The sequence below is a fragment of the Muntiacus reevesi genome, chromosome 16, assembly GCF_963930625.1.
Source record: "Muntiacus reevesi chromosome 16, mMunRee1.1, whole genome shotgun sequence".
Taxonomy (NCBI): domain Eukaryota; kingdom Metazoa; phylum Chordata; class Mammalia; order Artiodactyla; family Cervidae; genus Muntiacus; species Muntiacus reevesi.
This window is the reverse complement of record NC_089264.1, coordinates 12339612-12364162: the sequence shown is the minus strand read 5'-3', so window position 1 is coordinate 12364162 and position 24551 is coordinate 12339612. Positions and strand designations below refer to the sequence as shown.

Here is a 24551-nt window from a genome sequence, read left to right as displayed (position 1 = left end):
TTAAAAGTAATTTCAAATGATCTTGCATACCAAATAGGTATTTGCTTAAAATATTCAGGTACAATTTATTTGTTTAATTAAAGTTAGATATTGTTTTGATACCAATTCTCAATTTTATGTGTTAATCATTGATTATCTTAAGTAACGTTTTAAAAGTAAAATGGAAGCATCTATATCTGAACTAAAATTCTTAAAACATATGTCACAAGGAAGTAAAAACAACCTTTCAAGAGGTTATGTTAATTCTTTCTGAAGTTCAGAGCTCTTTCAGCATTTCCCACTTAGTTGCAGTGTAAAGACCTGTTAAAATGACACTGAAAATGTAGCTTAATCAGCATGTTTGAGCTGCAGTGTACAAACTTATGTTTTATCACAGTTTTTGTTATTAGTGGCCAGCTGAATTGAAACTACGTGGGATTTTGCAGTGTAAAGTGTTTATACAGTTAGGACACTTTTAACAGTTAGCAGGATATTTTCCAATACTCTGGGCTTCTGGCAGCACCTTCTTCTTTAAGGAAGATGGTATGTATGCATCTATGCTTTGATTTGCCATTGTTGTTTTGTCTTTATAATTTACAAGAAAAACTGCAATTAAAAAAAGCTCAGCCAGTGTCTACTGTGCCTGTCATGGGGCTAAGCACTTCAAATCATATTTCATTCTTACAGCAATTCCATCAAGTACATTTATTTCTTTTGATAAGGAAATTGAGACCCACAAAGACTCAAGATCATCCAACTTGTAATTTGCTGTACATAGTTTTAACTTATCCAGCATTCCTAAGAAAAGACCTAAGGAATTGTAGAAATGTCCTTTATTTTATTATGTTCATATTAAGATTTTTCCCCTCAAGTTATTTTAATACATTTTGTTTATTTTGTATTACTGTAGAAATGTAGATCTCTGAGTTGGCAGGTAGATGACCCCGTTTTTTTTTTTTTTTTAAAGGAATAGCTGTATCCTAAGAAAATAAGCAAATTCCCTAAGTTTCAGAAGGAACATGTGGTTTCTTATGGTTAATCGCTTGGCAAATATTTGTGGAGGGTGTAGGATAAACCAGACTGAGGGTAGGTACCCAGTGTCACTTGCTAGGTTAGTTGAGGCTGGTGGCTGATTCACGCTAGAGGATGTGAGCTTCTCAAATATTAATACTATATTCCCCTCTTTGAAATATGAAAATAGTTTGTAACCTCTAGTGTTTCTATTTTTATTAGACTATTAATTAATTTATTTTTTTCGATTAAAAACATTTTCGGGGGCCTCACCTTGTGGCTTGTAGGATTTTAGCACTCTGAGCAGGGATTAAGCATGGGCCCTTGGCCTGTGAGAGCTTGGAGTCCTAACCACTGGACTGCCACAGAATTCCCGATAGAGGTAATTTAAATGTAAAAATCAAACTACATAAAACTCCTTAAACTCTTAGACCGTTACTAAAATGCAAGTTTTACAAATTAAGCATGAACAGAACTACAAAACTAGTATTATTCAAAAAAAAAAAAATTAGCACCGATGTAATAGAATGGACAGGACTGTGTAAAACTAAATCACAGATGTTGGTTTAATAGTAAAAAGATTTAACCTTGTATTTCTATAATGTGTTTCTGAATTTGCCCTAAATAAAAATAATACAGAGCACACATTTTTAGAACCTTGTCATACAACCATTATTATTATTATTATTATTTTGCAACCATTATTAATACATTTAAAATTTTGTTTCCTACTTCAGAATAAAAACATAAAGCTATCGGAGAACTGCCAATGCCAATATTGAAAGTGAAAGTGAAGTCACTCAGTCATGTCCAACTCTTTCGAATTTTCAGGCAAAGGTACTGGAGTGGGTTGCCATTTCCTTCTCCAGGGTATCTTCCAATCCAGAAATTGGACCTGGGTCTCCCACATTGCAGGAGGAGGCTTTACCATCTGAGCCACCTGGGAAGCCAATATTAATGGCATGCTATTTGATAATCATTTAAAACTCTCTTCATTTACTTGGTGATGGAGTCAGTACTGTGGTAAAGATATGTACCTAAGCCAATAACACTGCAATTAGGAACTGAAAAGCATTTTACTCTGGATTTTCTGTTATACTTACTGCCAACAGTCACAGTAAGTTGGATCATACCGAGATAGCATCCGAGCCTGTTATTTGCAACTTTATTTTTTTGTTAGTTTTTTTTTTTTTTTTTTTTTTGGCCACTCTGTGCAACATGTGGGATTTTAGTTTCCTGAGCAAGGATCAAACCTGCTCCCTTCACAGAGGAAGCTTGGAGTCTTAGCCACTGAACTGTCAAGGAAGTCCCTACTAATATGTGGGGTCTGTAGCTCAGTTAGTAAAGAATCTGCCTGTAATACAAGAGACCCAGGTTCAATCCCTGAGTCAGGAAGATCCCCTGGAGAAGGAAATGGCAACCCACTCCTGTATTCTTGCCTGGAAAATCCTATGGGCAGAGGAGCCTAGTGGGCTACTGTCCATGGGGTCACAAGAGTCAGAGTCTGCTCCAAGGCAAGATATTTTGCGTATTATGCCTCTGTCTGTATTCCATCTCTGCTTTACCTGTTATGCACTGAATTATAAACACAAAGTCACATACCAAAGATAGATGGCTGTTCTCGGTAGAAGGGTAGCCATCTAGATGACCTGGAACATGTTTATATTCTCCTTGTGAGGGTGTTATTGAACTGTAAGCATAGATGTTTTGCAAAATCTTGGCGCGAACTCAAGGACCCGTGTGAGTGAGCCCCTGGATCTTTCGGGGAAGCACTCCTTCAGCCGTAATGTGGCTCTGTGAATGCACATTCCTCCTTGCCTTTCATGTCCACTCTGCTGGATGCTGAGAAAGTATTGTTTTCCTAACATTCAGATCAAAAAATGTACAGAACTGTGTCAAGAAGAATTGAAGAGGAAATTTTTCTTTCTCGGCTTGAGATGCCACACTCGGGTTGTAAAAGGGACAAGTTTTAATGACATCCATCTGTTGCAGATTAAAATAAGTGGAGCTCAGCATTTGAATGCCTTGTTCAGAGTCAGACTTTATATAGGCATAAGCACAGTTGATTTTAGGATTGAGAGTTCTAGGGACAGACAGCAACAAAGCATAAAAAGTTAGTCTGTATGTCAGACTTTGCTCTCAAAGGAATTGCTGTTGCCTTCTTTTCTCTTTATGTGTGAAATCTCCCGGTCAGGCCAAGAGGCTAAGGTCTATTTTGAAAGCATGCCTCTCCCACTACTAATACCTAATTTTAATTTTAAAATTCTTACTTTTGTCATACTCAGAGGGAAACATAGCGTAGTAAAAATTGCTGCATCCCTCACCAGGAGTCCCGGAATCCTCTTTCATCTCTGTGTTGATTGAAGGTAACCAGACTAAAAGCTGTTTATCCTAAGCTCTTATGTCAAGAGCTTTAATCACAGATTGACCTCTTTGTAGTACAGGGCTTGCAAGTGTTTATCTGGAAGTAGGAGAAAAATATGTACTTCTGTACCAATCTATACTTTTAATCTTCAATAATGTCAGTATCTACATAGACATTTTGAAGTTTCATTTTAAGTTTGTTCTTGAAACTCATGCTCTGAAAGCATTTTATAATAACATACTTACTTGCATTTGCAAAATCCATTTCTAATGCATTTTCTTACTTTGGGAAAACTAAATCCCTTAATGGGTTTCTAGAAGAATACAGCTTATAGCAAAATTTACTGTGACTCCACTGCTGAAGAGATACTTGCCAGGATAGCTCACGTGTTTCCTTTCTATTGACTCTAGCCTGTCTAAAACACTGGGGACTTTTCTTTTTTGCTAGAATTCCAGGGATTGGCCTTAACTCTTTTCCTTGCCTTTACTTTTTAGGAGTTTGATTCAGAAAAGAGAAAATTAGTTATTAAAACTTGTTATTATGTAACAGCAAAAGCAATCCTCAATGTCATGCCCAGCCCCTACGGAAGGTTCTGAGAGGATCTAATAGGTACCCCTCCATGACACCTGAAGTCCCTTCAGACCAACAACAGCACCACCCCCCCAAGCTTCCACAGGGTGTCTCTGGGTATTTCTTCATTCGTGCAGGGTCAGCTACACCCTCTGGCTCTACCTCTGTTCATGGCATTCTTTTTTTTTACAGGAATGATAGCAAACCTGATCTTAGTCTGTGAGTTTGATCATGTTAGGCATGTAGAGAGACAGTCAACTGGCTTTTTAATGCAGTATGTACTTTACTGTCTCTTTCCTTATTCCGAAGTGAATGTGTTTCTAAGTAGTTTGTCTCAAGCCAACTCTTCATTTCTCTAGGTGCATAGATGACTGATAAATTTGAGGCTAGAGCTATCCGCCAAGAATTCTCTCTCTAGCTAAGGTACTCTATCTAGCAAGTGCCAAGATTTACAGAACAAATAGGTAGACCAAGGGCATACTGAGGTTATCACAAACCAGCTAAACCTATAGCTGAGGTTAGGTATCTACAGTAACATCTGCTTTGATACCTTGCCCAGATGAGGGAGAACAGCAGATAAGACTAGCTTTGAGACTGAGAAATATGAGTTAAATATTGGATCTTCCATTGAAAAATTCTGTGACCTTGAAAATTTTCTAAACCTCTTTCATCACCTATTAAATGAGCATAGTAATAGTTGCTTTCACCTAATGATTTTGTCATCACAATATAAGGCATGTAACTTAGCTCTGTGCCTGATCCACAGTAAACATTCATGTGCTCAGTCGTGTCTGACTCTTTGTGGCCCCATGGCCTGTAGCCCGCCAGAGTCCTCTGTCCGTGGAATTTTCCAGGCAAGAATACTGGAGGGGGTTGCCACTTCTCACTCCAGGGGATCTTCAGACCCAAGGATTGAACCCATGTCTTGCCTCCATTAGCAGGTTGATTCTTTACCACCAGCACCACCTGGGAAGTGCTTGACGTTCATAAATGTTACTTATAATTATGAAGCCTTGTGTACCGCTGGATGGAAGTACTTTCTAGGCATCATCTTTAATATAGTATGTAATATATGTGTGTACTAAGTCACTTCAGTCATGTCAGACTCTTTGTGACCCTGTGGACTGTAGCCTGCCAGGCTCCTCTGTCCATGGGATTCTCCAGGCAAGAATACTGGAGTGGGTTGCCGTGCCCTCCTCCAGGGAATCTTCCCAACGCAGGAGTCGAACCCACATCTCTAGGCAAATTCTTTACCACTAGTACTACCTGGGAAGACCATGTAATATATAGCATGTGGATTTATTTTTAAAAACCTGGATATGGGAAATAATGTTGTCATACTTTCTGTGACCTAATGTTATTTAATTGTTGTTTTGTAATAACTAATGTTTCCTGTGGGATATTGACAGAGCATAATGCAAAGTATTATCATGTTTCACTTTTAAGTGCTGGGGCAAGAAACTTGAAGGAGGAAAATCTTCCTGGAATTTAGAATTTGCTGCAAATCACAAATACTTCCATAGAATAGACATTTCAAAATGAGTCACCATTCGACCCCTGCAGCATTGCAGATAAGCCAGGGGCACCCTGCCATGAGCATAGCTTTCAGGAAGGATGAAGCGTGAGGATCACAGCGGTGTGGGGAGTAGGAAGGCAGCATTATGTTAGTCACACCGGGATATGTTTCTGAAGGCTCCAAACATGCAGTCCAGATGTGCAGATTTCACTCATACCTTTCGATGCCTCATAAATTATTTATCAGATTTGTAAATATATATGGCATTGTCGTATTTGGCTTAAGTGTGAGGCAATTTTGTCCTGGGGCGTTCAGTCTTCCCTTGTGTAAATCATTCTAACAGTCTGCAAGTAATTCCATATTTGAGACTCCCAGAGGAAACACTTCCATTTCTACGTGTGTACTTCATCACCAGTCATAATAAACAGGTCCGAGAGTATGCCAAGGGCCCTTGCCGAGTCCTTTCGAGAGAGAAGGAGGTGGGTTAAGAGCCATCCCACCTGCATCTCCCTTTCTAGTAGGTCCCTTTTCATAGGGATCTACTACTGTAGGTAGGTTGCTGTTTTCTCTTTGCATCTGTGTGCGTGCTAAGTTGCTTCAGTCGCGTCTGACTCTTTGCGACCCTATGGACCATAGCCTGCCAGTCTCCTCTGTCCGTGGGCATTCTCCAGACAAGAATACTGGGCTGGGTTGCCATGCACTCCTCCAGGGGATTCTTCTGATCCAGGGATTGAACCCACATCTCTTACATCTCCTGCACTGGCAGGCAGGTTCTTTACCATTAATGCCACTTGGGAAGCCCATTTCCTCTTTAGTCAGATGTTATACCACAAGAAGATCTATAAAGTGATGCCAGTATCTTGGAACCTAATGACGTTATCATCATCCTTGTGTTAAGGTTTGAAAATCAGACTTTGTCAGCAAGTCAGAGAGGCAAGGTGTCTGTGGCTACACCTCTGAAATAGCCTCCTTTGGACATTTTTTTTGGTGGGGGTGGGGGGATTCAGCTGATTTTCCCAGGATCAGGTTTTGCGAGGAATGGACTCAAGATGAGGACTTAGAAAGCAGTTTCCACTCAGAGTGATCATCTTTACCAAGAGATTTGAATCTGGTATTATGTCAGCTGGTTTAAATTTAATCTTGTTTTCCCAAAATCACTAGGATTCCAAAATCTGTATTGACCCAGTCCACACCTGCCGGCTAACACTGTCTGCTTTCCTCAAAGCATCCTTGCAACTTTCTGTTTTTCCCCTATCATAAGGACAGATGACTGCCAGGTGACCCATAGTCAGTATTCTCCCTCAGATGCATCTGAAAACCAGTCAAGGAAGAAAGAAGAAACCCAGTACTTTTCATTTCTTTTCAGTTTTTGTTTCCTTTTTGGCTCCATACTAGGCTCAGTGTAAAGTCACTAGCTTCCTGAAGCTAAAATGAACGGGTAACAGTGGATGTGGAGGTACTATGAGTTCATCTTCAAATGTAGCCAAAGATTTGCAATAAAGCAGTAAAAATTTTTTTATTTTAATGATTCTTTTATACTCTTTAATAGAGCAGAATGTATTCCCATTGACCTTAATGTCCTTAACTCTCTAGAAATATTGTGAGGTTGCTCACTTGTCCTGTTAATAACTATTAAGTGTCTTAAACTCAGGTTTGGATTGTTTTGCAGCCGAAGCTTTTCCAATATGTGGTGCAGACATTCCTGTTTCTTTGTCTGTGATGTGTGTTCACTTTACCAGTAATTCACTGAAGCTCTTTTCTGTTTTTCACAGTCTGACAGCAATGCAAGCTTCCTCCGTGCCGCCAGAGCAGGCAACTTGGACAAAGTCGTGGAATATCTGAAGGGGGGCATAGACATCAACACCTGCAACCAGGTAAGCGCCATGCAGCTGCCTCGGTATTATATGCTGAAGACACACCTGTTACCTATAGGTACACTCCAAGAGCCCAGAGAGTTTTTTGTCTTTTGTTGAATTTACTAAAATAGCACCCGTCCAGAATTATGAAAGTTCATTTTTGCCTCCTTACCAACTTTCGAAGCCTCAGACATTTGTATCTAGAGCTAATAATACCAGCAAAGTAGATAGATCAAAAGTGATTAAACATCAGTTTTGCCTATGAAATGATCTGGGCTGCCCTTAGCTGAAATGCTGACCAAGAAAGATGTTTTCCTGCTCGTTTATTATCAACTAGTTATCCAGATGCTGGCTTCTGTTCTTGTCTGCTGTAAGCCTTTTATTCAGGGGGACACTGATTATTACAACTTGGGGTAGAGAAATAAAAGAATAAAATCAAAATTATGCACCCACTTACCCCTCCCTACCCTGCCATTACTTTTAAAGGATAGATTTGAGTGAGGAGAGTTTGATACTGTTAGTTTAAATGAGGAGTTTGGATTATTTATTTATCACATCCGTTTGCTAAGGACTTTCAGTTCAGTTCAGTTGCTCAGTTGTGTCCGACTCTTTGCAACCCCATGAATCGCAGCACGCCAGGCCTCCCTGTCTGTCCATCACCAACTCCTGGAGTTCATCCAAACCCATGTCCATCGAGTCGGTGATGCCATCCAACCATCTCATCCTCTGTCATTCCCTTCTCCTGCCCCCAGTCCCTCCCAGCATCAGGGTCTTTTCCAATGAGTCAACTCTTCGCATAAGGTGGCCAAAGTAGTGGAGTTTCGGCTTCAGCATCAGTCCTTCCAATGAACATTCACATCATGAATGTCGTGCTATATACTGATATATATATCCTAATGTGTTCATTGAGCCCAGTTATGTTCAATCTCTAGTCCCCTGAAATTAGTAAATCTTTCAAATACAACTTCTCAAAAACTGAATCTGGTGTCTTTCCATACTCACACTTGCTCTCCTCCCAGATTCCTACCTGCTGATTTTCTTTTTGTTGTTCAGTTGCTAAGTCATGTCTGACTCTTTGTGTCCCCATGAATTGCAGCATGCTAGGCTTCTCTGTCCATCACTGTCTCCCTGAGTTTGCTCAAACTCATGTCCGTTGAGTCAGTGATGCCATCTCATCCTCTGTCTCCCTCTTCTCCTCCTGCCCTCAATCTTTCCCAGCATCAGGGTCTTTTCACGTGAGTCGCTCTTCACATCAGGTGGCCAAAGTATTGGAGCTTCAGCTTCAGCATCAGTCTGTTCAATGAATATTCAGGGTTGATTTCCTTTAGGATGGACTGGTTTGATCTCTTTCTTGTCCAAGAGACTCTCAAGAGTTTTCTCCAGCACTACATTTTATTTATTTGTTTTTTTTTAAATTTTATTTTATTAGTTGGAGGCCAATTACTTCACAACATTTCAGTGGGTTTTGTCATACATTGACACGAATCAGCCATAGAGTTACACGTATTCCCCATCCCGATCCCCCCTCCCACCTCCCTCTCCACCCGATTCCTCTGGGTCCTCCCAGTGCACCAGGCCCGAGCACTCGTCTCATGCATCTCACCTGGGCTAGTGATTTGTTTCACCATAGATAATATACATGCTGTTCTTTTGAAACATTCCACCCTCACCTTCTCCCACAGAGTTCAAAGTCTGTTCTGTACTTTTGTGTCTCTTTTTCTGTTTTGCATATAGGGTTATCATTACCATCTTTCTAAATTCCATATATATGTGTTAGTATACTGTAATGTTCTTTATCTTTCTGGCTTACTTCACTCTGTATAATGGGCTCCAGTTTCATCCATCTCATTAGAACTGATTCAAATGAATTCTTTTTAACAGCTGAGTAATATTCCATGGTGTATATGTACCACAGCTTCCTTATCCATTCATCTGCTGACGGGCATCTAGGCTGCTTCCATGTCCTGGCTATTATAAACAGCAGCACTACATTTTAAAAGTGTCTCTTCTTTGGCGTTCAGCCTTCTTTATGAACTCTTACAAGCATACATGACTACTGGAACAACCATAACTTTGACCATGTGGACCTTTATCGTCAAAGTGATGTCTCTGCTTTTTAATACACTAAGTTTATCATAGCTATTCTTCCAAGGAGCATCTTTTAATTTCATGGCTGCAGTCACTGTCTGCATTGATTTTGGAGCCCACGAAAAAGAAATCTGACACTGTTTCCACATTTTCCTCATCTATTTGCCATGAAGTGATTGGACTGGATGCCATGATCTTTGTTTTTGGAATGTTGAGTTTTAAGCCAACTTATTCACTCTCCTTTTTCACCTTCATCAAGAGGTTCTTTAGTTCCTCTTCACTTTCTGTCATTAAAGTGGTATCATCTGCATATCTGAACTTGTTGATATTTCTTCCAGAAATCTGATTCCAGCTTGTGCTTCATCCAGCCCAGCATTTTGCATGATGTACTTTGCAGATAATAAGTTAAATAAGGAGGGTGATAATATACAGCCTTGACATACTCCTTTCCCAATTTTGAACCAGTCTGTTGTTCCATGTTTGGTTCTAACTGTTGCTTCCTGTCCTGCATACAGGTTTCTCAGGAGGCAGGTAAGGTGGTCTGATATTCCCATTTCTTTAAGAATATCCCACAGTTTGTTGTGATCCACAAAGTGAAAGGCTTTAGCCTTACTAATACTTAGTTCAAACAGGTTTCCACCCTTGTCTTCTCCCCTACTCCATTTCAGCACTCCTTTCTTGGTTCGTCTTCCACATCCACAAATTTGCATTAACCCACAGTATGGTCACTTACCATAGGTGCCACAAGAGCCTCCTTAATTAGGTTCTGTCTTTATCTCATCACTCTGGTCAATCTCTATGCTATGTCTTGAGTCATCTTTCTAAAATAAAAATGTTTTTATGGTACTCCCCCACCCCCAAACTTTCTCCGGCTTCCAGTGCTTAGATCAGTGTGATTGTTGTATAAAAATTACCTGCAGACTTTTGCAAAGGGTGCAGGGTTTTCCTTGCTCCTCCCAAGACTTTCCACCACAGGAAGTATTGTCACCAATAGCAATATTTCTTGTCCTTTAGGAGAGTGTATCTCTTGGCATCAAAAATATTGAGTGCTGTTAGCTTTTAGGAATATCAATCTGCTATAACCCTGAGCATCCCTATATATTCCTTTGGGTGTGGCAAGAATGAAAGACACTGAATGCTGTTTATCTGGGGCCTTTCTCAGGGTAGTGTTTGCAGTGAGCAACCTTAAGGGATTAGGTAGCTCATTCCTTCAGAGAAAAAGTAGGCTTATTCATTCTTAGTTTAAAAGCTGTGAATCCCTCAAGGTTAATTCTTCTTTAATATAACCCTCGGGATGCACAGGTATCCATAGTCCTCCGTGTCACTTCCTTGGGGTTAGGGGGGATATGGAACTGATGGAGGCAACATGTTGACAGTCAGCTGATTCTTTGCTGTGAACTGTGAAGTCCATTGAGCTTCCCTCGTGTCTCAACAGTGAAGAATCCACCTGCAATGCAGGAGCCTCAGGAGATGCAGGTTCAATTCCTGGGTTGGGAAGACCCCCTGGAGTAGGACATGGCAACCTACTCCAGGATTCTTGCCTGGGATAGAGAAGCTTGGCAGGCTATAGTCCATGGGGTCCCAAAGAGTCAGACACGACTGACGCGACTTAGCATGCATGCATGAAGTCCATTGTCTCTCATCTAGGAGACTTGTGTCTTCTTCTAGCATCAAGAAACAGTAGCAGTTTAGCATTTTAGCTTATAGGTAAGATAAAATAGCAGACCTTACATAGTTTTTGGCACTGACATATGGAATCAAGCCAAATGCCTTTATCCTAGTATATAAGATCTTCACATTTTATACCTCCTTTTCTTATCTATCTTATATTTTGTTATGAGTTCTTTTATTTGATACATTTCTAGTATTTTTTTGAACAAATAATTTGAGGTTTTCATATATTAGAAGAGAAAGAACATCCAAATTCTTATTGTTGTTGTTGTTCAGTCTCCAAGTCATGTCCAACTCTGTGACCCCACAGGCCCCAGAGCATGCAAGGCTCTGCTGTCCTTTACCATCTCCTGGAGTTTGCTCCATTTCATGTGCATTGAGTCGGTGATGCTATTTAACAGTCTCATCTTCTGCTGCCCCCTTCTTCTTTTTCCTTCAGTATTTCCCAGCATCAGGGTCTTTTCCAATGAGTCAGCTCTTCACATCAGGTGACCAAAGTATTGGAACTTCAGCTTCATCATCAGTCCTTCCAATGAATACTCAAGGTTGATTTCCCTTAGGATTGACTGACTTGATCTCTTTGTAGCCTAAGAGATTTGCAAGAGTCTTCTCCAGCACAATTAAAAAGCATCAATTCTTTGCCCCTCAGCCTCCTTTGTGGTCCAACTCTCATATCCGAACATGACTATTGGAAAAATATAGCTTTGACTATACGAAATTTCTATATAGTTGTATGAACTGCCTCTAAATTCCTGTATAGACGTATGAATTTCTTCCAAAACTGCCTGTGAGAATGAATATAAATTGTTTGAATATTTTAAAATGCTATTTTAGAGTTTTTTCAAGTACATTAAATACATTCTCCCAATTTTAATATCAATTCATTAACATTCTATATTTGTAATATGCTAGAAAAAAGGCAATGAAACTGTTTGAAGTATTAGTTCATTTAGATAAAATCATCATAAGTGATGCTGAAAGAAGAACCCAAGGAAAATGACATTAACCTCAGTCAAACCAAGTCCACTTTACTCTAAAATATAAGAAATATCTTAATTATATAAAAGATCTTAGGTTTTTTTTTTTAAAGAAAAAATCTCAGCAGTAAATACTCACTTCTTATCTGCTTTATAGAGTTATAAACCTAACTTGTTGAGTTACCTAGAAAAGTTTTTAGTAACTTAACGTATTTTTCTTGTAGCCCACTGTCTACTAACATATTACTATAGGAGGGAAGAACATCTATTTTTGTGAGAAGGCAACAATGTCATAAAATCACACAGAATTTAGAGCCCAGAGGCTCAAGTTTAAGTTCTGTCTCCACTTTCAGCAAGTCATTTCAAGTTAGAAAGTGACATTTTTCTAATCTCTAGAATAAGAAAATAATGATACATTCAATTTCACACACTGAGTAACAATGTGAATTAAATATGAAATATGAAAGGGCTTTCTGAGGTTTACATAGTCTAACTGCAATGACTGTGTATAATCCACCGAGAACCAGTAAAATGAAATTGACCTCCTTGCAAAGTATGAGGTTGATTCTCCTCAGTCACCAGAATTTACCAGGTATTAAGTAAATATTGTTGTCTGGTGTTGGCTCTTTTTTATTACCATTCAGGAATGTATATTGAGTAGAGATTAGGCAAATGAAGTGAGAAATGCTAACTAATTAGTTACTACCTATCAGGCTTTGTGTTGGCCTGATACTTCATCAGTCAGCAGAGACAAATGGAAGGGAGACACTCGCCTGAGTTTACAAATGCAGAAAGAGTCTATAAATGGTTAAGTGATGTCCCCGGGATCACAGAGGTCTGTTCTCTTTCAACTTTTAATCTTCCTGAGATGTTTGAATCTGCCCTTCAAAATTTGCAGTGGAGCTGTCCTTTATTTTAAAGCTCAAATCTGATTTTTAATCTAATATTGCTGGTATAAAAAGGACCTTATTCATCCACAGATTAGCATAATATGTAGTTAAAGGAACTTTTAAGTCAAAGAGCACCACCACCAGGATTACTACTAAAACTCAAAAAAAATATAGAACAGAAATAATTCCCAAACATCCAGAAGGGCAAAAGAGGCAACTCTTTAGCCAAAGTATTGCTATTTCTAAATATATAAAATCTCAAAGCTAATATTGCTTTTCTTGCTCATAAATCTGAGCTTCTAGGGAGCATTATGACATGTAACATAGAAACCAGGACTTTCTGTACCCTGTTGTATTTCTCAATGAAGAGCAATCTGGACTGCACCAGCTTTCCAAAAATACCATGTGTGTTGGCATGCTAAGATTCCTTAAACTAAAATATGGATGAAAGTCCTTTTCTTTATAAAATTGGTCTCGTAACTACCATGACAATTTTGAAATTTAATTGAAAAATGCCATTTGGCTTCTACTTTCATTTGAAGGATATGGGGAAAATTAAAAATTTGGCATAAGACAGTATTCTTTAAAAAAAACAAAGAACTGAGGTTTCATTTTTCTCTTTTCAAAGCAATCACAATTTTGTTACCTTTCATTTTTCTTAAAAGATTAAGCTGGTAATGTATTTATTTTTTATCTCTTATACATTCAGAAAAAGAGAATAGATCTTAGCTTTTGCCCCCCATTTTTGAAACTCATGTGTACTTAGTTTATATTTATTTAAGTAATTGTTCATAAGATAATATTGTAAACAAAGTTGACATCTAGATATTAAAAATAGCCTCTTATGACCTTTTCATAAGATTTTATAGCCAGTTTGTGGCTCAGATGGTAAAGAATCCATCTGTTATGCAGAAGACCTGTGTTCGATCCCTGGGTTGGGAAGATCCCCTGGAGGAGGGCATGGCAATCCAGTCCAGTATCCTTGCCTGGAGAATCCCCGTGGACAGAGGTGTCTGGCAGGCTACAGTCCCTGGGGTCACAAAGAGTCAGACACAATTGGGCGGCTGAGCACAGCGCATACATCAAAAAAAGCCTCTGAAGGTTGAGATACTTTCACAATGTGCAAAATTTATTGGTTCCACTGCAATGACTTCAGAATGAAGGATGTCACATATCATTTATTGGACACAATTCTAATTATTACCTTCAAGGTTAACAGTTCTTAAAGTGTTCTGATTTTTGGTCTTGATTTGGTCTGGATTTTTTACACTGAAGTGATAAAATGAAATATCAGTTACAGCCTATGTTTCATTTCTCAAAAGCAGAGGGCAATGTCGGTGTACCCAACAATGACTTTATCATATGCTCACATAGCTATGACTCAGACACACAGCCTTTTTGGAAGCCACATTAAAAATGCGGGTGCTGAAATCCAAATTCTTTTTAGCTACCTCTCAGCTACCTGACCCTGGGCAGTCAGCTTCTCCAGGACTCAACTGTTTTCTCAACTATAAAATAGTGTTCATAACAACACTGAAGTCATAGGGCTTTTGTGATATTAAGTATGATGTTTGCAAAATGCTTAACAGAGCAAGCATTCTAAAAATATTAGAAAATTATAATCCTTTTTATGATAATGTAATATTTTTATATTGATTCTCAACCTGAGCTTTAGTAAAAGTAGTGTTGGTTCTCATAGGCAGAACATAAAAGGTATTATCATAGCCTGTGTCATCAAATAGGAAAGATCCCATTTAGTAGCAATTTGGTAACAGGTACTGTTTATATGGGTTATTTTAAACTAAAATCTATTTTGGAATGAAAATCATTTTTATGAATGTCATTTGGCTCCATCTGGTCAGAACTTCTTTTTAAAAATGCCAAAAACAATTGTTAGCCTGGGACTTTATAAAGATAAAAAGAAAAATGAATAGCTGAGAACTGAACTCATATAAAATTAACAGAATATGAAATGAACTACACAGTTTTCTAACAAGTTAAGTGAGGTACAAATATTTGTACAAATAATCTAGGTGTATATCCATGAGTTAATTGTGACATCTCATTTAGAGGAAGCAAAAGGTGGTGCATTTTTCTGATTCAGGTTACATACACTCTTTTGTTATTGGATTCTGCATCATTCTCTGATTTTCTTCAATACATTAATACTAATTCTTGCTTTATACTGAGTAGTGTTGACTCAAATTGGATTTGAATGATGTCTGCCAAATAATTGGAGCACTTAGAATTTTTAGTTTCAGAGTTAAGTCATTCAATGTAAAGAAATTCCACAGAGACTTTTCCTCAGCTACTTCTCCATAGCTCTAAAAAGCTTCGTTTCCATGTATCACCACACAGATTTACGAAATGTTTGAAATGTAACTCTTCTATCACTTTAAAGCAGCTTTCCCTGGTGGCTCAGATGGCAGAGTCTACCTGCAATGCAGGAGACCTGAGTTCGATCTCTGGGTCGGGAAGATCCCCAGGAGAAGGAAATGGCAACCCGCTCCAGTATTCCTGCCTGGAGAATCCCATGGACAGAGGAGTCTGGTGGGCTACAGTCCATGGGGTCGCATAGAGTCAGAGAAGACTGAGCGACTAACACTTTCACACTTTTCATTTAAAAACTCCCAAGGGTAGCTTCATGCGGGTTATTCCTGTGACTGTCTTCTTAAGTACTTTGCTAAGTGATTTAGACCAAACAGAACAATTTATATTCTAAGGATGTTCTTCAGTGCTTGCCTTCTGACTTAAAAGATGTTGATTTTTAAACATAGAACCAGGCAGTCTGCTCATTCCTCCCTAGGTCATCTCAGATTTTACCCTCATAGCGGTCTTTCTGCCAGTCTGAATGCAAGCTTACCATTTGTTTATCTGTTTATTCAAGCACATATTGTATGTTTACTATGTGGCAGGCAGAATTCTAGGTGCCATGAAGGAAGAAGCAAAACCCTTGCCCTCGTGTAGCTTACAGTCTGCCTGAGGGGAGAGAGATGGTCACCAAGGGAAAAAGTAAACTGTGTGGGAAGAGAGATCGCAGTGAGGGACGGGGAGAAAAATACAGTCAGGAGGAAGAAAGGGAGGGGGATGGAGAGCAGCGTGTCTTTGAAGGCAGGATGGTCAGAAGACCGGAAGGAGGTGAACAAGGAAACTCGGCTTTGTTTGGAGGGAGTACATTTTATTTTATTTTTTACCTTTTTTGGAGTATAGTTGCTTTACAATGTTGTATAGTTTCTGCTATACAACAAAGTGAACCCGCTACATATATACACATATCCCCTTTTTTGGGGGGGTTCGCTTCCCCTTTAGGTCACCGCAGAGCTCAGAGCAGAGTTCTCGTTAGTTACCCGCTATTATCCGTGCTATCCATAGTGTATACACGTCAATCCCAGGGAGTACATTTTAAAAGAAGCCTTAGCAGAGAGAAAACCCCAAGGAAGGAGTGCGCCGGGCATGTTTGAGGCCGGTGTAGCTGAAGTGGCAGGAGGGAGGGGAAGAGAAGGTCAGGGGAGAGCCCGGGGCAGCACCAAGGAGCAGATAGGCTATTTCAGGAACTTTGGCTTCAATTTGAGAGAAGAGAATTGCTTAGAAGTAATAGCAAAGAAGGGGCATAAGATGACTTTATGTTGAAAAGTAGCCCTTCAACTGAAAAAGAGCAAGGGCAGAAGGAGGAAATGCTTTGGAATACTTTATGAAGAAGGAATGTTACTCTTGACACAGGAGTATTACACTTCTGTCATACTTTAGGTGAGAGATGAGGTGTTCTGTTCTAAGGCCTCAGACAGGAGAGATGTGAGAAGTGGTCAGAGTCTGGATATATTTTTAAGACAGAGCTGATAAATGTTGTTGATGGATTTAATGTAGCCTGAGAGCCAAAGAGATGTTGGGGATGAAGATTGGGGCTGCAAGGAGACTAATGAGGGTTGAAGATTCGTTCCTGGAGAGGAGAGAGAAGTTGTGAAGTAATCATCTAGGAGAGTGGAAGAGAGTGATGAAGGGTAACCGAATGGTTGTGTGTGTCTGTGCTCAGGTGCTAAGTCGTGTCTGACTCTTTGTGACTGCAAGGACTGTAGCCTGCCAGGTTCCTCCGTCCATGGAATTTTCCACTCAAGAATGCTGGAGTGGGTTGCCATTTCCTTCTCCAGGGATCTTCCCGACCCAGGGATCAAACCCGAGTCGCCCATGTCTCCTGCACTGGCAGGTGGATTCTTTACCACTGCATCGCCTGGGAAGTGAATGGTTGCCAAGCAGCGAAGTAGAATGAGTGGAAGCAAGAGGCGCTGGGGGTGAAGGCTGGGGTCACAAGAATAGTGAGGGTTAGAAGTTTCATTAACTAAGATGGGAAAGACTGTGATTTGAGCAGGTTTAAGGAAATAATCGTAAGTTCAGCTGTGAATATAAGTTCAATTCATCTATTTGATACCCAATATGTTGAGCATGTAGTTGGGCGTACGAGTCTTAGGTTCAGAGGAGAGCTTTTTACCAGAGATACATATTTTGGAGCATTCAGTGTTATAGATGTTATGTAAAGCCATGAAACTGGATGATGTCACCAAAACAATATGTGAAAATTATATGAGAAAACTGAAGAGGTCCAAAGACTGAGCCTTGGGACACTCTAGCTCTTAGAGGTCAGGAAGATGAGGTGGAGCTGGGAAGGAGAATGGGGGAAAGTGCCCTGGAAAGTCGGAGAAAACCTGGAGTGCTGTGTCTAGGAAACCAAGTGAAAGGTTTATTTTCAGGTGGAGGAAAAAAAAATGCTCTGTAAAACACTGTTCAAATAAGCTGAAGAAGGGAACAAGAGGCTTAGTAAAGTGATGATAGCTAATGACTTGATTAGAGCTTTCTTGGTTGCCTGGTGGGGTGAAAGCCTGACTGGAGTTGATTCAGTCAGTAGTGGGAAGGCCAGATACTACTGCTCGGAGTCTAAAGGGAAGGAGAAAATGGAGGAGGGAGCTGGAAAAGGAGGTAGAATCAAGAGAGGCTCTTGAAAAAAATATGAGGTAAATTATAGCATTTTTGTCTCCTTAATGGAAAAAATAAGCAGAGGAGGGAAAAGTCAATGAGGCATGAGAGAGAAGGGAGAAATGCTGGAGGCTGTCCTAAGGTGGGTGAAAAGGGATGGGGCCTGGAATACACATGGGGAGTTGGCCTTTGCTAAGAACAGGGATAGTTCAGGAAAAGGGAAGGGTTTATGGATAAAAGAGCAAGAAGCACTTTGGATGAGGTGCTGGGAGCTGGATGTGGAATGGAAGTTCTTTTCATTGCTTCTATTTTTTTTTTTAGTGAAATCTGAATGAAGGTCATCAGCAGAGAGGGGAGATGGGAGAGAGGTGGTATTGGAGATTGAGAAGAGAGAAGATGTGAAATAATCATCTAGGGGAATGGGAAAAACAGTAACAGAGTATGATTGCAAGGCAGCCTGATGGGCAAACATGTATGCATGGGTTCTTCTGCAGCCACATTCAGATGTGGTATCAGATGGAGAAGTCTATCACCAGGAATGTGGTTCAGCTAAGTATGTATGTAGATATGTATAGCTAGAGAAGGCCAAGACAACTGAGGATGCCTGCAATGGAATGAATCAAATTGTTATAAAGATTCTGCATGGAATTTAGGCTGAGTGAGGAAAGAAATCGACACAGGGAAGAGGTGAACAGACTCTAGGTGTCAGGGACTGAAGGATTGTTAAATTTGGGTCAGGAGATTGTCAAGAGAGTAAATGGTAGTGAACAGATTCGATGCTTGAGGTTGAAATCCTGGAGGAAGATTATGTTACAGGAAATGACTGTGGAAAGAGTAGATGAGGTAGAGAGAAGGAAACATTATTGGCTGAGCAGTCAGGAACCTGAAAATGGTTGTGAAAAAACCACTTTCCTATTTGTTGGGAAAAGTGGCAATGAACTAGAAGTTAAAATCTTCAAGAGATGAGGATGGAATCTAAAAGATACAGGCTGATGGCATCTGGAGATTTATGTAAACGGAGAATGAAAAATGGTTTAGAAGAGCAGGTTGAGGAGCAAGAAGCATCGGCACAGCTCCACCAAGTCCTGTGGTTAATGGCGGGATAAATATAATACTATCACTTGAGTAGACTTCAGGGAAGCAGTGGTTTGAGTTTCAGTTAGAACAGAAAGGTTAAAAGGAATGTTCAGAGAAGAGATTTAAGGCACAGAGACACTGCTAATAACCACATTCATGTGTTCTAGAAGACCTTGTGTAAGAGTTTCAGAATATGGGAGGTCATCAGAGATGATCAGAAAAAGGGATGCATATGGGGGTTGCATTTGGAGGAAGAGGATTGACCTGGTGACTAGCATACACAAAGATACAGGGTATGCTAACTTTTGTTAAATTCAGTCTATATAGTCCCAACCAGATAGTGATGGTGAGATTGTGAAAGTTGTCTGGAAAAAGATATGAGGCAGTGGGGAGTCTAGCCAGGAGCCCACAGAGTTTTGGAGTCCCATCTTGATTTCTGCTGTGGGGGGTCAAGAGAGGGAAGATCTTTATCCAAACATCTATTCAGTAGAGCTCTTCAGATACATACAACAACCAAACACAGGGGGTGTTTGAAGTGAGATGTATTTAGATGCCATTCTTGCTTAGTCACTTTTTTGCTTGGTTTTTTTCCTTGTGCCTTTAAAGATCAGCCAGCCCTTTTGCAGTAGCTGAGGTTTTGCCCACTCCTAGTCTAACAGTCTCTTTCTTTACTAATCACTTATTCCGGTCTTTCCCCACTCTTCTATAGACATTTCCCAGGCATTTACCATGCCTGTCTACCCTCATAATTTTCTCTTTCTCCTTCTGTGTGTGTGTGTGTTTTTATGGTTGTAAAGGAGCAACTCCAAATCCTAGGATCCTTAGATCCTTAGTCTTCAAAGTCTTCTCTTATGGATAAGGAGTAGGAAAGAAAAGGAAACCTTGTTTTCAGATGGTAACTTCTTCAGATTCTTAGAAATGAGGAAAATAGACATGTAGAAAATAATTCAGCAGCTCCCTGTTAAAAGTGGTTGTCCATTGAAACGGACATGATGGGGAGCTACCTGTCTGTTGATGAACCTGTGTATGTACATGTGTATAACTCGATGTAGGTGATTGATTTTAGCACCATACTGTTTTTTTCTTCAGCCCCTTCCCTCAGACATGAAAGGTCTTTAGGGTAGGATGAAAGAGTCTAAAATGCAGATGAACAAGGGCTCATAAGGGCACACCTTGGAAAAGGTAATCGCTGGCTCTTCCCTCCCCCTGACTCCCTTCACTACCACCACCACGAAAAAAAAGTTACCAACAATACAAAGAAGACAAGTACTTTGTGCAGGGTAGAGGGTGCGGTGGGGACAAGCTGATATCAAACCCTGCACCTGATCATGTGTACAAGCCCATTGCTGGGGTGAGAGAAGGATGCTACTGCCCTTGGGAAAGAGGTTTATTGGAGAACCTGTGATGTGATATTTCCCTTAAGGAATGAAGGAAGACAGCAAAGTGCCCATGGGAGGCAGGGGAGAGAAGTAAGGATGGAAGGAAGCAGTTTATCAGGGAGGGAGATGTGAATATATTTTTCTCATCCAAAGCAACCAAAGAGAAATTGTTTAAGAGATTTGCTGTTCAAGTTCTCTTGAAATTATTAATTTGAAAAACAAACTAGCTATGATCTCTATAGCCTTTTTTAATGACTCCTTTTAGTGAGATTTTTATGTCTCTAAAGAAGGCACTATATTCTTATTAATCATTTGTATCCAGGGCTAACAGTTTAGCAAAACGCAGAAAGAAATGCACAACCCACAGGCTGAAAACTTGGAACATTAACAGCACAGGAAAATTAAGGGTTTAAAAAGAAAAGTCCATGAAGTATAGCAATCTAAATATGGTTACTGACTTATATGAACCAGCTCACAAAGAATGATTTATAAGCTAAAATTTAAGCTTCAGCATTGTTGAGTGAAAAGGGCATTTTGCTGAAAGGACCTGTCACACAAGAGGTTTACAATTAATATTCACTAAATGAATAATTGAATAAATATGGATATCAAGCCAATCTCCTAAATCATTCCGAATCTCAAATTACCCAGTCATGAAATGGGAAATAATACCTGTGGTATTAAATACTACTTTATTGCACGTCGGGTACATGCTCATCACTGTCTAGGTACTTTATATATGTAACCTTCACAGCGTAGTTCTCTTCCTCAAAGCAAGACTACTTTAGGTTCAGATGATATCAGAGAAAACCCACTGTGTTGCACACACTTATTCAGGGGACCAAATTATGGCTGTGTCAGTTGCAGTTGGATAGCAGTTAACAAAAAAGTTGGGCTGGCCACAGTTACTGATTTCACTCAAGCTAGCGTCGCTGGATGGACAAATTCTGGAGACATTCTAACAAGCTTATTCTTTCCAATATGATCAACATTGTCATCATTCATTTCAGGCGATTTATAATTCTCTGGGACATAGTGAAGCTTCTAATGCTTAGGAAGTTTCTTTTATTTTAATTGGAGGATAATTGCTTTACAATGTTGTGTTGGCTTCTGCTGAACAACAACCCCCATCAGTCATAGTTATCTATACAGGAGCCTCCCTCTTGACCTTCCCCTCTCCCATCCCGCACCTCCAGGTCATCACAGAGCACCAGCCTGGGCTCCTTGTGTTACGGAGCAGCTTCCTGCTCATGCTTCCTTTTACGCCTGATGGCGTGTGATGTCAGTGCTGCTTTCTCAATGAGTCCCACCTCTGTCCTTCCCCTGCTGCGTCCACAAGTCTGTTTCCTATGTCTGCCTCTCCCATTTCTTCCCTGTAAACAGGTTCATCAGTATTCTTTTTCTAGATTCCATACATATGCATTATTATTATTTGTTTTCCTCTGACTTCTATAACAGGCTCTAGGTTCATTCACCTCACAACTGACTCAAATTTGTTCCTTTTTCTGGCTGAGTAGTTCTTATCTTGCCTCCTCAAGCATCTGTTATACTTTCTAAATGGAGCAACCCAAGTTTCATTAGGTTATGTTTACAAACCATCTCTTGAGGCCATATTTCTTCTATTTAGAGAAGGAGACTATTTTGAGAACCTTGAGAATATATCTGTATGCTTCAGTTTCAGAAATACTGCATTAAAATTCATGTTCCTTTAAATGATCCTTTGGAATCAATCAAGAATATGAGAACAAGAAATTGCTAGATGATATTTAATTAAATGTGATTTTCCAGATGATCCAGCATATATGTCTATTAACTTTAAGATTGGCACTTGCATGAAAATGCCAAATTAAAAAAAGTTCTCAGAGAATTCAGAGATCCTTAAGAGCACATCCAAGGATTTCAGGTTGAGAAAAACCACTTTAAATATTTATCTCAGAGTCTAATTTGCTCTTGTATATGTTAATGTTAACCAACTTCAGCCTCAGAAAGTGCGCTTTTCTTGATTGTATTTCCAAAGGCTAATGGTGGATGTAATTGTTCCTGACTTGTCTGTGCACCTGTCACATTTACTGACAAAATGCACAGTTATTGGATGAATTAAGCAAACTCTTGTTTACCTCTGCATGGCACATACTATTTATTAGCTCATTCATTGTACGAACGTTACTGCAGTATCCTTCCTCTTGTTCTAGGTACTATGTCACGTGTAGAGTTTACAAGGTTGAATAGATTTGACTGTTGTTCATGAGAAACCAGGTAACACAAAATACAGCCAATTGTGAAAAGAACTAAAAATTGTGCAAAGGATAAAGTGACTAAGCCAGTGAGTGTATTGCAGACAAACCTGAAACTGATACAAAATGCAAATTGCAGGAATCATTTTATTATGATGTAAAACAGAGTGATGATGAGATTCTCAGAAGGCTGTATGCTAACTTTTGTTATTTGAGAGTTCCCTCCTCTCTCTCTCCATATTCCTTTAGAGCTCAGTAAGCCAAATTTGGCTTATTTTTAATTAAAATTGTAAAATGGGGGGGGAAAGATGATTATTAATTCCCTGATAACATTACTAAATTTTTTATGGGTCCCTTGAAATGTAGACTTGGTACCTATCATGATGCTTGGAATATAATGCATGTACAGAACAGTTTAAATAGTTGAATAGTTGATACTCACTTATTATTAATTATTGAATTAAAGCCTTCTCTAGTCTATATTAATATAAAACTCTGTGCCATGTTTAACAGTAAGAGGACTGGGCACAACTGGAATGAACTGTGTGGGACCTTTTAAGGTTCTGTTCTGTCTTACTTCCTTCCCTTTGAGATCCTGCTACTCTTTCCCTCTCTCACTTCAGTTTTACCCTTTACCCCTGAATGCACATCCAATTCAGGTTGTTCTACTAGGGGAGTTTTTTCATCTCATTTTTTAAAAAATAGCTTGCTGATTAATTCTGATGTAGACTCTTTCCCCTGCTTCCAATCTTGATAAATTCTGTGTCAGAATGAGAAGAGCCATGTTTTTAAAGATTTCTGTCAAGATGAGTTGATTGAAAAGTTAAACAAATGATAAATATGCAAAGAGAAGACTTCATCTCATGGGTACTTCCTTTAAATCATCTGGAAATTATACTCTCATTACTTGTCATTTAAGAACCAAAGAATTTTATTACTGTATATAACTTAAAGATCAACTACACTTAACCCGCTTAACCAACTAAGTTTGGCATGGACATGATGCTGTAACAGTCTAGAACTCATTATAGAATTCATCTCTAATTTTGACACATTTAGACATTATAAGTGTAGAGGCCTAGAGGAAATCACTCTTCTCCTTAACTGCTGACTTATTATCAAAGGCTGAGATATTTTTATTCTAAAAAATACCAAATAACAGTTGATAAGAAACTGAGGTCTAAAGAAAGTGAAATAAAATTATAATACAGGGCCCATATAATTTGCTTTTGTTTTGACTGTAGAAGTGAAGTGTTGCTTCTGAGCTAGAATCACCAGGTAGTTCATAACTCATAATGTTCAATTCAGGGTTAAATGAGTTAATGCAATTAAAAGCTTAGAGCCAAGTCTAACACATGTGTATAAATTTGAATAAGTTTTAGTTATTATTTAAATGATTTGCTGCTGACTTTTAATGTTTAAATTGCTTTAAACCGTGATATTAGAATAAGTAGCTCAAGTAATTTTCTGTCTTTGAGTGTCATGGGTAAGTCAGATGTTTTGCTTTAGCACAAGTCAAATGCTAAAATAATTTGTCATTTCTTGTGAAATTAAATTAACCAAAGAAATGAGACCATGTGAAAATGACATTTAAGTTAAGAGAATTAAAACTCAGAAATAAAATAGCAATTATTTGAATTATTGACAGGATGACTACTAATGGACCAGGTTCCCATCTGCTTTTTTAGTTTTCATTAGAATTCCAAAAAATAAAAATGAGACTTCCTAGATGGCTCAGTGGTAAAGAGTCCACCTGCCAATGCTGTAGACAGGGGTTCAATTTCTGAGTTGGGAAGCTCTCCTGAAATAGAAAATGGCAACCCACTCCAGCATTCTTGTCTGGGAAATCCCATGGACAGAGAAGCCTGGTGGGCTACAGTCCATGGGGCTGCAAAGAGTCGGACACATCTGAGTGATGAAGCACACACACATACCCACACACACAGACAGCAGTGCATTAAGCGTGTGTGTGT

The 24551-nt window shown here is 39.3% G+C and overlaps 1 protein-coding gene across 7 annotated transcripts in view; it reads left to right on the top strand.

Annotated features, from left to right (window-relative positions):
• The window catches only part of ANK2 (ankyrin 2), a 679395-nt gene that overhangs the window by 469859 nt on the left and 184985 nt on the right, over positions 1-24551 (top strand). For all 7 annotated transcript variants that reach the window (XM_065907336.1, XM_065907339.1, XM_065907337.1 and 4 more), the window contains exon 2: positions 7214-7315. In XM_065907336.1, coding sequence (XP_065763408.1) covers positions 7214-7315 — 102 coding nt within the window. The remainder of the gene's footprint in view (positions 1-7213; positions 7316-24551) is intronic.